Raw genomic sequence first — 13,672 nt, 5'->3', positions numbered from 1 at the left:
TTAATAAAAATCAATTTAAATTCTTAATACAGCGAAATTAATAATTTCTATAAATTTCATTTATCAAAAAAATGTTGCATATTATTAGGCGAACATTTTTAATAAAATAATGATTAATGGATGAAAATTTTTAAATTTTTTTTTTATAAATATGCCAGAGTAAAGTGAAATTAAACGAAAATTCTTATTGTTTAATTGTTTAAAAATGATAAATAAATTGTTTACATCAGAAGGTAATTATCTACTATTAATTTGGTTCCTTTTTTTTTCTTCTTACATCTAATGATTTAACAATATTTTAACAATTCATTCATCCGCATTTTTTACAATTTTCTATTGAGATGATCGTTGATGCGTCATTCATAATATTATAGAATGTTGAACATTATCAAATTTGTATGTGTTATAAATTTGCACATACAAACATTTATATGAAACAAAATTTGTTATTTGTTTTTTAGGATTTTGATTGGATATTGTAATAAATTATTCGTTTATGATTGTTAAAAGAATTTTGCAATAAATTTCATACATAAGTTAAATCGAATATAATATTTTTATTACATATTAAATGAGGCTCAATGTTATCTGATCAATAGTGGATTGGTTATGGCACCTCTTGCCGAAGTGCCTCGGGTTCAAACCCTGGTCATGTCACCAAAATAATTAGGTTTAAAATTTATATAACTTAATGTACAATAATATAAAATAAAATGTTAATATAAAAATAATCGACCATATATCCATAATATTCGATATTATGGAGGTAGCAAAAATAGATATTAATAAGGTTCAATATTTAATGAAAAGATAAAACTACGGTAGGCTGATTACCGTCTAGTTGACCCAATGACTTGTAAAACTGAGGCCTCAAAGTCAAGTGGTGGTTCCTAATGCTCCCAAGCAGTATGGGAAGAAAAAAAAAGCATAAGGCACAATATAACCTGCGCAACTGTTATTATGATTTCAAGCTTCTTATTAGAGACTGTTAATTAAATTTTAAAATGGTTATACGGTCTGCGAAGTATTCTAATTAATTATATATATTTTAAACTAAATTATGCAATTTAATATAAAAATTTATGAAATTTTATTCATAATTTTTGATTGTGTACCCTCTGTAAAAAATTTTAAAATAATTAATTTTCCTATACTCACATCCTACAGTTAAGAAGAAAAACTAATTTTATCTACATTCGTTTTTTGTTGAAAGGAGATTCTTAAATAAAACAAAAGAAAGAAAAAGTATCAGAATGCCAGTTAAAAAAATTTTTTTTTCTCAGTTTTTTTTTTTTTAATTTTTGGAGGAATTTTAAACTATTTGTTATTTAAAGAACAAGAAATGAGCCAAAAAAAAAAAAATTAAAAAAAAATTTAGAGACAGTTATTCTGACTATAATAAGGTAATAATATGAGGTTTGGATATGCTTATCGTTTTGTAAAAATTTGAAAGAGATGGTCGACTGCGTCTTACCACTTTCTATTTGACTCTCTTTTAAAGCACACTTAATTCTCTCAATAAAAGAAAAATTTTGACAATAATTTTCGTAAAATTTATGTAAATTTTCTGTATACGATCAAATCTATTACAAATTGAATTTTATCTGTTATACAAATATTACATTTATTTGCGGAGCTATCTAGTTAATTGAGTGATGTAAATGAAAACCTTTGTAAAATAAGTTTTTTAAGAAATTTTGGCATTCTTCTAAAAGTAACAAAATACTTTTTATATTTCATTTTATAACAGTTTGTTAATTTATATACATGTTATTATTTAAACTCCCTTCCTTAAGTGAGAATTATACATTACTGATATGAATGTGAAAATCTTTTGAAAAATTAAATAATTAAAATCTTACAATCATTCAAGATTTATTGACAAAAAGTACAATTAAAATAAACTTTTATAATTGGTGCTTTACTCACTGTAGTTCATTGAACATTATGATGAATACAATATACCTATTGCAACGTGTTATTTATATTATATTAGTCGAGATCGGAAAAAGTCGAGGTTATTATACGAAATTTTTTTTACATTAATACAAACTAAAATTACTTATTTTACGATCGCTTAATTTTAAGCTTAATCAAATTTTAATTAAATATTGTAATTTTTAATTGGAAAAAAAAATTTTCTATGTATATAATTCAATTTAAAATTAATATTAAAATTAACTTACAAATAGCAATTTTATGGGATTTTATCAAACACAATGAGAGTTTGAAGGAAGAAGGTGCTACAGTGTGAGTTTCTCAATATTAATAGTAAGCAAAAAAATTAGTATAACAGTTATTATGATGTTAAATATGAGAAATTGAAATATTAATTATTTTTAATACGTTTTTAATTTTAAAATGAATAATTTAAAGCGGGGAACATAATAAACTTAAATTCAAATTTCGAATAACATTCCAATAAATTAATAAGTATGTATATATTTTCCGGATCAATTCACATTTTAAATTTATATAAAAGAATTTCGTCTATTTTGTATAATTATGTTAATTTAATTCCAAAAAAATGTATATATATACAATAATAAATAAATAAAAAAAGAAGAGAAGAAAAATAAATAAAATATTAATAATTCTCGCATGTGAAGGTCATAGAAGAAAACTTGATTTAAAGATATTATAAATTTATTACTATTGTTGTTGTTGTTGTTATTGTTGTCATTATCAAAATGCTATATATACTAAAATATACGCGTTATGTGTATATTTACATACATATTACCGAAAACAGCATCTTTCTAATGTCCATATATCCATTCAATGTATACATACATAAATGATGGACCAGAAAGAAGCATCAAAATCAAAACTAAAAAAAAAAAAATTTCATAAAAGTTAATAAAAAAAATCAAAAGATGAAAATAAAAACAGCAAACTAACTGGTATTAGTATAAAACTATTACAGGTATTTTAATCAAACCAGTTTTTAAAGAAAATTTCATGACATTATACGAAAAAATTTTAATTTTAACATTTTTAGTTTATTCAAACGTATTTATCAGTTACAAGAGGGACGACACTAAATATCATTCTTGGAAACTTAAGATTGCAATAATATAGTTACTTATACATACTATTTGTTTACATACCCTATACACGTTTTCATTGTTTATTTTTTTATTATTTTTTTACTACGTTTTTTTATTTTTTTTACTATACTTTGTTTGTTTACTATCATAGTTATCAAATAAATAAATAAATAATAATAATAATAAAAAAAAAATATTGTAAAAATGCCAAATGAAGGAACGACACCATCATCAAGAAGGGAAAATAATAATGTTCCACCAAATACTGTTGATATTGAGGAACCGGAAGAAAAAAAAAGTTTAATAACACGATTAATTATTTATCTTAAAATATTGCGTAAATATTTTGTAATTGAACCGCTTTTAGTGTTATGGCTATTACCATCATGTTTCTTTTTAATAGCTATCCCAAATTTGGCTCTAGAGAAAGTAATTATATACATACATACATAATTAATATAGAAATTACAGTATAAGTTACAGTGCTAAAATTAAAAAAATTATATTAAAATTTTAATTTTACTAAATTTAAATAAATTAATTCTTAAAATTATGAAAATAAATTAATTTTCAATTCAAAAATCTTTTATATGTATAAGAATATAAGAGAAAAAAAAAATGAAAAATTTAAAAATTCTATTATATATGAATATGTGAATGTATATTATAGGCATGCCGAGTCAATTTAGGATACAACAAGTTAATATGTGATAATGTATTAGAAAAATCTGAAGATATTGATTGTGATGTTTTTGAAGAAAGTTCCTATGACAAAATAATTGAAAATGTGTTTAATATAACAAATAATTCAACTGATTTTAATTATGTTGTATGTAAAGCGGAACTTGAAACACAAAAAGCAGTAACATTTATTAATGGTGTACGTGGTCCAGTTTGTAAGTATCACATTAATATTAATAATTTTGATATTACAATTCCCCATATTCCAAACCCCAAGAATTATTTTGTATGTAATGGGTACATTATGCATGTATATTGTATATGGGTAATTAATTAGTGATTATTAGTAAATTTGTTATACTTAGGTAATTTCTCTTTCTAAAAAAGATACAGTAATCTCTCGTTTAAAGTCATTATTGTGACCAAAAATTTACGACCTTAAAGCGAAATGGCTAAATGAAATTGAAAGGTTCATATATATTTAATTTTTATTAAAGAGAAAATAAATCTCTTCAATTTTTGGTTATTTAAAATGGTATTAAAAATTTTAAGAGATTTGTACTGAATTGGAGAACATCGGTGCGACGTTATGCTAGGCATTACTGTATTTGATTTAGAGTTTGTTAGAATTATTTAAAATTATTTTACGATACTCAAGATTTGTATATGAATTACTTAAAGAATATAATAAACTCTTGTTTATCTTTCCGTACATTTAGAAATACATATATAAGTATGTTAATTAAAAAATAATTATTATACTTTATTAAAATATATTTAATATACCAAAAAGTATTATATAATTTGTTTTTTTTATTTTTGTATTATTAAATTCTATATTTATAGAATTAATTTGTATAACACACAATATTGTTATAATACCGGATACATGAAAATATATTGTTTATGTATTATACATGAATTTATTGAAGTAATTCAATATCTTACCGGTGGCATATAATAGTAATATAATAGTTGAGTAATACTTAATAGTAATTCAACAAAAACAATGTAAAATTCAAATTATATTGTAAGTATTTTGTATTAAAATTTATTACAAATTTACACTTGACACATTTATAATAAAATTAAATAATGTGCAATATTAGAAATTTTTAACTTTAATTATGTCTATTTCAAAGATCAATCAAGTACATGTGCACTTTTTTGTTGTATAACATAAATTAAGAAATTTCATGTAATATCGTAAAAATTTATAAATTCTCTTATTAACGTTATTGTGTTGTGTTGTATAGGAATTTATTGTTGTTTGTTGTTATTTACAATAATAAAATTTGTTTATAATAATAATTGCTAATGTAGGAATGTAAAAATTTGCTTTAACATTGTGTTATACAAAAATTCTCATATATACAAACAAATATTTGCTTTATTTATAATTTTGTTTAATTAACAATTATTTTGTTTTTATTTTTTAAGCTTCGGTTTTTCAAGTTATTGTTATATTGTATGCCGGAAATTTAAGTGATAGACTTGGTAAAAGAAAACCATTAATGCTTTTACCATTAATTGGAGAATTTTTATCAGCATTGGGTAAGTATTCGTATATACAAAATTACATTACATATTATAAATGCTTAAAAATATTTATATTCGAATTGAAAAGTACAAATGTAAAAGTCATCAATTTTAATTAAAAAAAAAAATCGTGATATTTCTATTATTTAATATGAAATTAATGATGCATTAAGAGTGAAGAGTTTTTCTATTTTCAAGTTTAATTATTTGCATATAAAAAAAATATAATTTTAAAAATTCATAATTATTTAGAAAATAGTAATTACTTTTACCTATTTTTAAACTTTTTTCTAATATTTGTTATACAAAGTACTTGGATAACTATTTAGTAAATATTATACTGAATTATGCATAAAAAATATGACATAAGAAAATTTGACATTGTTAAAAAATTTTAAAAATGTTTAACAAGTTTTCATTCTATTGCGATGATTTTCGAAAAAATTGATTTAATTTTGCATTTGAATCAAAGAATATATGAAGTTCGTAAGCAAAATGTTTAGTTAGAGTCTTTGTAGTTTAATTATAATTCTTAGATGGTCTTAATTTTCGAAACTTCACGTGTGAGTCGCCAATATAAAATGACATCAGTTTGGTTTGCATTTTTATTTTTTAATATCAAAAGTGTGACGCGCGACCGACCAATCCAAATTGTTGAATAATTGAACGTATGAAATTAATTTCGTTTACGTCTCTAGAGTGTATTCTTAGTGTCTTGAAAAATAATTGATTTATCGATTCAAATAAAAATTGCATGTAAATTGGGAGCCTTTCTCTAAATTACTAATTCAAATACTTAATATTTTGTATTGCTTAATGAACATTTAAATTACTTCAGGATGCATGAATTGATATTTTTATTTACCTACTACTTCCTACTTTTTAGTAAAACAATATTCATTTAAAATATTAAAGCCTTATACTACGGCTACTACTATATATACTATAATATGAAATTATTTCAAAATTTTTACAATTTTTCAGTTTTATTAAATATACAATAGCGTATTTTTGAAAACTGGAAATTAATAATAATTAACAATATTTTTTATAATTATACAGGGTGGTGACGATGTGCGAATATTTTGCACATCGTTACCACTCAAGTAATAATTATTACTTGAAATTTATAATATCTATGCGCGTACTATATTATAATTTTCTTTTCGATTTCAGAAAGTAGTATAATAACAAGTTAACAAAATACATACGATAAAAAATTTTCATAATTAATAATAACTGTTATATAATATATTTACGTCATAGTCTAGTTTTCTCATTTTCAAAGCAATTTTTCATTCTCTATAATTGAATTTACTAAATAAACAATAATCAATTTACAATTTATTAAGAAAAAATTGCATACATTTGGGAGATTTTAAAAGTTTATTTCTCAAATATGAAATTTTTACGCATTGTTATTAAAATATTTTTTAAGAAACATGCATACCTGTTTTGAGATTTTTATTCATTTCCAGTTTTTTTAATATTTAAATTGTCTACATACGAGTAAAAAACAGATGCATTATGAATAAGAAATTTATTTATAATTCTTAAGCTCTTAAGAATAATATAAGATTGATACTATAAGTATATGTAGATTATTCATTAATTTGGTTGGTTACAGGATGATTTTAATATTAAATTGAATGATAATTACAAATATGTAAATTAAAAAATTATAACAAAATTCTTTATAGCTTTGTTGATTTCATCAATTTATTTTGATGAAATACCAATGGAATTTGGTGCATTTTTGGAAAAATTATTACCAGGTTTATTGGGAGGCCCAACTCTTATGATAATGGGAGTTTACAGTTATTTGATAGCAACAACAAAAGAAGAAGATAGAGTTTTTCGGTATGTTAGCAAAATAATTTGTGCCTATGGCCGTTTAACAAAATGCAGATCTAATATCAAATTTACGTATTTAGTAATTTAAAAAGCATTGCTGAATAAGTCAAATTGACATTCGATTTGCTTTCCGCTAGGTGCCTTATATAACACAAAAATTTAATTTAATATAAAATTTTTAAAAGGAAGCACTAAGTTAGTGCCACTAACTTTATTTTGTAATTAAAATTTCATAACTGTATTTTACAGTTTAGGCATTTTTGGAATGTGTTTAACAATAATCACAATTGTTGGATCACCTTTTAGTGGTACACTTTATACTCAATTAGGATATGTCAGTATGTACCACAATTTTATTTTATTATATAACAAACAAATTTGCAATTATTAATTTATTTTTTTTAATTTTTCCTTTAGATGTTTTTATACTTGGGGCTGTACTTTTGGCATGTGGTATACTTTACTTATTTTTATTTGTTAAAGAAGTTGAACAAACTGAAGCAAAAGATGTTAAAAAAGAAAAATTTTCGTGTAAAGAAGGTCTATTGGTAGCATATGATAGTTCAAAAGTTTTAATTAAAAAGCGAGAAAATGATGGCCGAAAATATTTAATATTATTAACAATATGCTATTTTCTATTAATTGGACCGGCAAATGGTAATTTTTATAAAATTTATGAAATTTAATTTTAATTTTAAAAAATTATTTATTAAATATTTTAGGTGAAGCTGATCTTTTATACCCGTATACACTTATTCGTTTGAATTTTAATGGAGATGATTTCAGTTACTTTTATACATTTTCACAAGCCATCGCTGCATGTGGTAAATTATTTATATTTATATTAATTTTAAAAATTTTAATTAGTTTTAAAGTGTATGCAAGTTGATTCATTTGTAAATATTGCATTATATTCGTAATTGTTTTAAAGGCAGGCCCTAGAGCTTCTTGGTAATTTTAACGAGAAGCTGTGAAGGAATATAATACGAGCGGATAGGAACCAGGTAAAATTGCTTAGGGATTTTCTAACAGGGCACTGCCGATTCAAGGGTCATATGAGGTGGATGGACTTGGAAGGCCAGAGCATCTTCTCAGTGAGGGTGGAACCACAGCAGAAAGGGGTGCCACTGGGTGGTTACGTCTTCGAATTAAGAAAACAACAAAAGATCGAGAAATCGATCCCCATAAGAAACTCGAGTTTGAAAGGAGGAAGGGCCACAATAGAACCGGTTCTTGGATCGCGGTGCAATCGTTACCCAATGTCTAATCTAATATAATCTATAGTTTATTGTTTTCAAAATAATCTATTACAGTAGTTAAGCCAAATATTAAACAATCACGACTGATTCATGCTAGTTATAACAATATTTTAGTATACAAATAGGCAAATTACTGGGGATTCCATAATTTCTTAATTATTAAGATTAACTTTTTTTACCAAATTAAAACTAATGACACTCTAATATACATTTAATTTAAATCTACTTTTAAGGAACTTTTATTATGACAACAATTTTGAGTAAAATGCTTAAAGTAACAGATGCAATGATTGGACTTTTAGCATCAATATGTTCTGTAATTGCACGTGTTTGTTTCGTAAGTAATTTGTTATTGTTTCGGTATACTTAATTAAAATTATTAATAACTATTTTTTGTATATTATATTTGTAGGCATTTGCTAAGGAATATATATTGTATTATGCTGGTGGTGTTTTTGATATGTTTGTTGTTGCTAGAACAATTTCTTTGAAAACTATTATATCATTATTTGTTTTACCAGAAGAATTAGGTGAATAACAAATACATTCATATTGTATATCTAAATATTAAAATAAAATTATTAATATTAATTGTTTTCAAATATATTCAATTAATAATTTTAGGACGTATTTATTCAGTTTTGGGTATAGCAGATGCTTTGGGTACATTTATTTTTACACCAATGTACAGTAGTTTGTATAATGCTACTGTAGCTAATTTTCCTGGTGCATTTTATTTGTTCAGTGAAATATTTTTAGTTCCAAGCTCTTTTATATTTTTGTAAGTATCATACATTCAATTTATTTTCGACCATTTTCTGTCATCATGTTGATAAAATAAATTTTCTTCTAAAAATTTTGTATACTTAGCATTGTTTACTTGTTGTTGAGGAAGAGAAAACCTCCACCATCAGATCCAGAAGGAAAAGGTGAAAATGGAATCGATAATATTGCAATGGATGATAAAAATCCTGATACAATGGATACGCATTTATAAACTGTAAGAGAAAAAAGAATATTAAAAATTTTTTTATTAATTTTCATTCGGAACCCTTTTTTTTTAATATTAGTTTTATTTTTTTTTTTAATTTAAGATATTTTGTTTTTGCCTAGAAAATTTTGTAAATATGTATTTTTATTTTAATTTGTTGAATTTAATTATATGAAAAAAATTTTCTTTTTTACTGAACTTTTTAACAATTCAATGCATGCTCTCAAGTCATTTTTTTTATTATTATAAGTATTGTACTTTTAATAAGTGAAAATAAAAATAAATTAATTCTAAAACTCTAGATGGCGTTATTAAATTTAAAAGTATAAAATTAGTGGATAAATGAGATCGTTGTCTCTATGTTATGGCTAAAAAAAAATACTTCTCGAACAAAATAATTGTTCTAAAGCTTTGTTCTATTCCTTAGCAGAAAAACATGCTTCAGGGGGCCGACATGAACAAAACTGTAATTTTTAAATTGATTTTTTATTGTAAGAGTAGTGGAAAACTTATGTTTTGTGAAAATTTCTTTGAATTATCTAAATTGAATTTTCGTTATTTTTATCGAAAAAACAAAGAAAATTCTTACATTATGGTAAATGATAACATTATAAAAGAAAATAGCAAAAAGTAAAGAGCTGACATCTGTATACAATTTTTTATTAACTTTTTACTTTAAATATCTAGACTTCATAGCTCAGAATTTAAAAAATGTAGAAGGACACTTAGAGCAGCTTTATAACCTATTATAATAGCTCACAATCACACCGAAAGGAGGGCTCATGTGTCATATGTATGTATGGGACGACCATAAATCTAATGTCATGCGATGTTGAGGTCAGAAGGTGTTTGTAAATGTATGTATATGTAAGTAACCACTTTTTAAGTGTTTATTTCTGTTTAAATAACTTAGAAATCGCATTTTTTGAGTTATGTCAGAGTTGCAGTAAACGAGCGAATCTACGCATATAGATACATACATTAAACGAAAGTGCATGTTATCAATATTAAAAATGAAAGTTGTCATCCAACACATTAAAAGGCTGAAGAAATCAATAGATTCTGACAGACAGAAACAAAACAACGCGAAAATTATAGAAACAAAAACCTGATATATTAGCATATTATAATAATATGTATTGTTGTTGCTATGATTAGAATTTTTTGTATACCATGTGCGTTACATTAATAATCATTAACGTGTTTGTCTACGCAAGAGATGAACCAAAACAAAGTCAAAACAAAAAATCAAAATAAAAGTTATAACTGGTATGTATGTATGTATTTGCATAAACTTATTATATTGGACGGCTTTTGATATACAAATTTTATATTAATTGTACATACAAATATACACGTTTTGATATTCAAATTTTTGGGGTGGACTAATGCTTTGAATCTATTATTTACATGTACATATTTTTGCTACTAGGGTGGAATTTTTTTATCGAAAAACAAACTGTGAAATCTTAAAATCAACTCGTTATAATTTTAATAAGGTCTAATAAAATTTTATTTTCTAAATAAAAATAATTTTTAACTTGTTTTCAGAAATTATTCGCAAGTATTGGAAAAGCCTAATAATCCATTGAAAATATTGAATTAAAATTTACAATACACGTACAATGGGAACAATCTTGTTGAAGAAAATTTTACGATTTGTCATAAATCAATTTTCTTAAAAAATAAAAAGGGGCTATAATAATTTTTTAAATTTTCGTTAATTTTGCTTTATCGAGAAAAATAAACTTTCATAACTTGATTTAATTAAATTTAATATTTTCACTTTCGGTTTTATGGCACAATTGTTTTAATAAAATTTTTTACTGAAAAAAAAAATGAAAAATAAATAAATAAATTTATTGAATGAAACTAGCTTAAAATAGAGTGGAAAATAACAGTGGTATTGAGAAGTTAGAGACTGAATAAAAGTTCATTCGAAGCGTATGAAACGAAATAACAGTAATATTAAATACGATAAAAAGAAATTAATTGTTTGCTTTAATAAATGACGAAAAATGCATAAATTACTCTATTATACGTGATGATAAAATAATGTCATACAATTGGTTTTTATCTACATATGAAATCGGAAGTTCCTGCACATTGGACTTCTTCCTGCACATTGGAATTGTTAAGAATTTTTTAAAATTTATCGAGAAAGAGAATATACGAAATGAACGGGAAGGTATTCTTTGAGACGGGTATACCTATAAGTGTTCCTTGAGACGGGTATACCTAATAAATGTGCATTTTTAAAATAAATAGAGATGAATTGATTTTTTTCCTTTACATAATATGTAGATGTCGCTATCATATGTGTAGCTTCAAATTGTTTAGCAAGCATACCGTATTTCTAATATGTTTTATTACTGAACCCCTTAAAGTTTACTCAGCAATATTATTGAATAAGCGTAATAAAAGTTTTTATATTTTATACGAACACTTTAAAATAGAAAAATCAATTAAATATATTCAATTTTTCAGTTAAAGAAAAAATTATTCTTAAAGTACAAAATGGTGTGAAATGGAGAAATAAATATTAATATTTTTGTACTCGTATATCCTTATTATTTTTGCTCTACTAAAAGGGAACGAGAATTAGATATATACATAGTAGTTTTATATACCTATACTAAACAAATAAAGAATTGTGACTATAGGAATTAATAATCAGAAAATATTTTGTATGTATATATGTATGTAGGTAAATAGGAAAACAAAGTGTAATTTTAATGATAGAATCAGAAATTATGGAAGCGGAAAGATTATTTAAATTTAATAAAACGATACGCGCGCGTCTGATCCGTTCATTCTTCATCTTTTGTAACAAATCATATTATTTTACGAGTATTATATTTTTTGTTTTTCCCATGTACATATAATGTTATTTTGTATTTATGTTTTAAATATCCTTTAAGAAAAAAATATCGATTAGGTTCAATGGAGGCAGGGGGTGAAGAAATTATTGTAAAGGAAAATTGAAATCCATCATAAAAATATTTTCATTTTTTAGTGTTTTTTGTTGTATTTTTCAAAAAAATAATAAATTATAGGCAATATCAAGTATGGAAAAATATCAATATTTTAAAGTTTTCGCTTATTTTTTCAATTCTTTTATGTTTTTTAAAGAAAAATATTAAAATGAAAATTTAAACTTTTAAATTTATTTTAATAAAATTATAAAGTTAATAAAGTGCCTAAAGAATTTAAATTTTATATCAAAAAATTAATATTAAATAATTATAAAATTTATGAGTTTGTGATTATTTATAAATAAAATTAATTTTAATAAAGTTGGGTCAAACCAATGGTTTGTATTGTAGCACTTTTCCCTTCAACAAGTGAAAATTCTGCTTTTAAATACAGTCTATGTATAACTATCACACTATTAAAATTATTTTCATTCATATTTAACTATTTCTAGGATTGCATATATTTAGGATGACGCATATATGCAGTCTTTGAAATAAAGCAAAGATTAATATAAAAAGGGGTTAACATAACGCTCGATTTTAAGGGTTAATTGTGTGAGTTAAGAAAAATAATTATATTTTTTAATGTTTTAATGAATTTACCGCTAGCTTTTTATGTTTATCGAAATTCGAAAACGCTTGCGGTTTCGGAAATATAAGGCGCCAAAAATTCAAATTTTACAAATTTCAAGAGACAATAACTTGAGAGGGGGTGGAGATGGAAAAAAATTTTCTTCTAACGAAATGAATTATTTGTTAATGTTTGGCTGGGGTCTAGAAGAAAAACGAAATCAAAAAATTGGAAAAAAAGACTTTAGATAACGGTAAATTTGAACGGCCATTTTGTTTTTCTAAAGCTTAGCAATAGTATACCGCGCTAGGGGAAGAAAGCCGCTGCCTTTATGCGTTTGCAAAATTTCAAAAATGTTTATGGTTTCATTGCAACAAATAGTTAAAAAAAGGCCATTTTTAGGGTTTTGGGGGGGTATAACTTCTAGAGGGGGGGAGATAGGTAAAATGGATATATAGCAGTTGCACAAATTTTCACTTGAATAAATCACATGAAAGTGAATAATTTCTTGCTTAAATACAATTTAAAAATGCAATTCTTTCGGTCAATGTGTGTAGCACAGAAGAAATGAAAAAGATTTTCAAAAATTCAGTTTTAATTTAGATCTAAATATAAAGCTGGTTCGATAATTCAAGACTATAATAGAAGCAAGTTCGAAAATCGAACTATGTTCAAAGTTCTGCAAATATGTAAAAATCTGAAAGTGTAATAAACCAGTTAGTTCCAGTATATCTCATGTATCTGTTTTTAAA

General features: G+C 23.9%; 1 protein-coding gene across 2 annotated transcripts; it reads left to right on the top strand.

The window, feature by feature from the left end:
• Positions 1-2,970: 2,970 nt before the first annotated feature.
• Positions 2,971-9,600, top strand: LOC129612265 (proton-coupled folate transporter). 2 transcript variants are annotated; one of them, XM_055525820.1, is made up of 12 exons: positions 2,971-3,479; positions 3,721-3,946; positions 5,172-5,285; positions 6,971-7,130; positions 7,374-7,462; positions 7,542-7,781; positions 7,847-7,948; positions 8,617-8,720; positions 8,796-8,913; positions 9,008-9,164; positions 9,254-9,383; positions 9,478-9,600. In XM_055525820.1, exons 1-11 carry the CDS (start codon positions 3,255-3,257, stop codon positions 9,378-9,380), a joined length of 1,662 nt encoding a protein of 553 aa, XP_055381795.1. In that variant the 5' UTR covers positions 2,971-3,254; the 3' UTR covers positions 9,381-9,383; positions 9,478-9,600. The 2 variants fall into 2 exon arrangements, with proteins under 2 accessions (XP_055381795.1, XP_055381794.1); XM_055525819.1 differs by having other exon boundaries at positions 9,254-9,562.
• Positions 9,601-13,672: the final 4,072 nt, after the last annotated feature.

This window comes from Condylostylus longicornis, unplaced genomic scaffold, assembly GCF_029603195.1.
Source record: "Condylostylus longicornis isolate FDR11 unplaced genomic scaffold, ASM2960319v2 ptg000064l, whole genome shotgun sequence".
NCBI lineage: Eukaryota > Metazoa > Arthropoda > Insecta > Diptera > Dolichopodidae > Condylostylus > Condylostylus longicornis.
The sequence above is the reverse complement of the archived record's forward strand: the minus strand, read 5'-3'. Positions and strand labels throughout refer to the sequence as shown.

What these genes read in the sequence shown, in the direction of transcription:
- LOC129612265 (XM_055525820.1), top strand. Translation starts at nt 3,255, where the DNA reads ATGCCAAATGAAGGAACGACACCATCATCAAGAAGGGAAAATAATAAT. An exon ending in CAAATTTGGCTCTAGAGAAA is followed by an intron (nt 3,480 to 3,720) that starts GTAATTATATAC and finishes TGTATATTATAG; the next exon opens with GCATGCCGAGTCAATTTAGG. An exon ending in TAATTGCACGTGTTTGTTTC is followed by an intron (nt 8,721 to 8,795) that starts GTAAGTAATTTG and finishes TTATATTTGTAG; the next exon opens with GCATTTGCTAAGGAATATAT.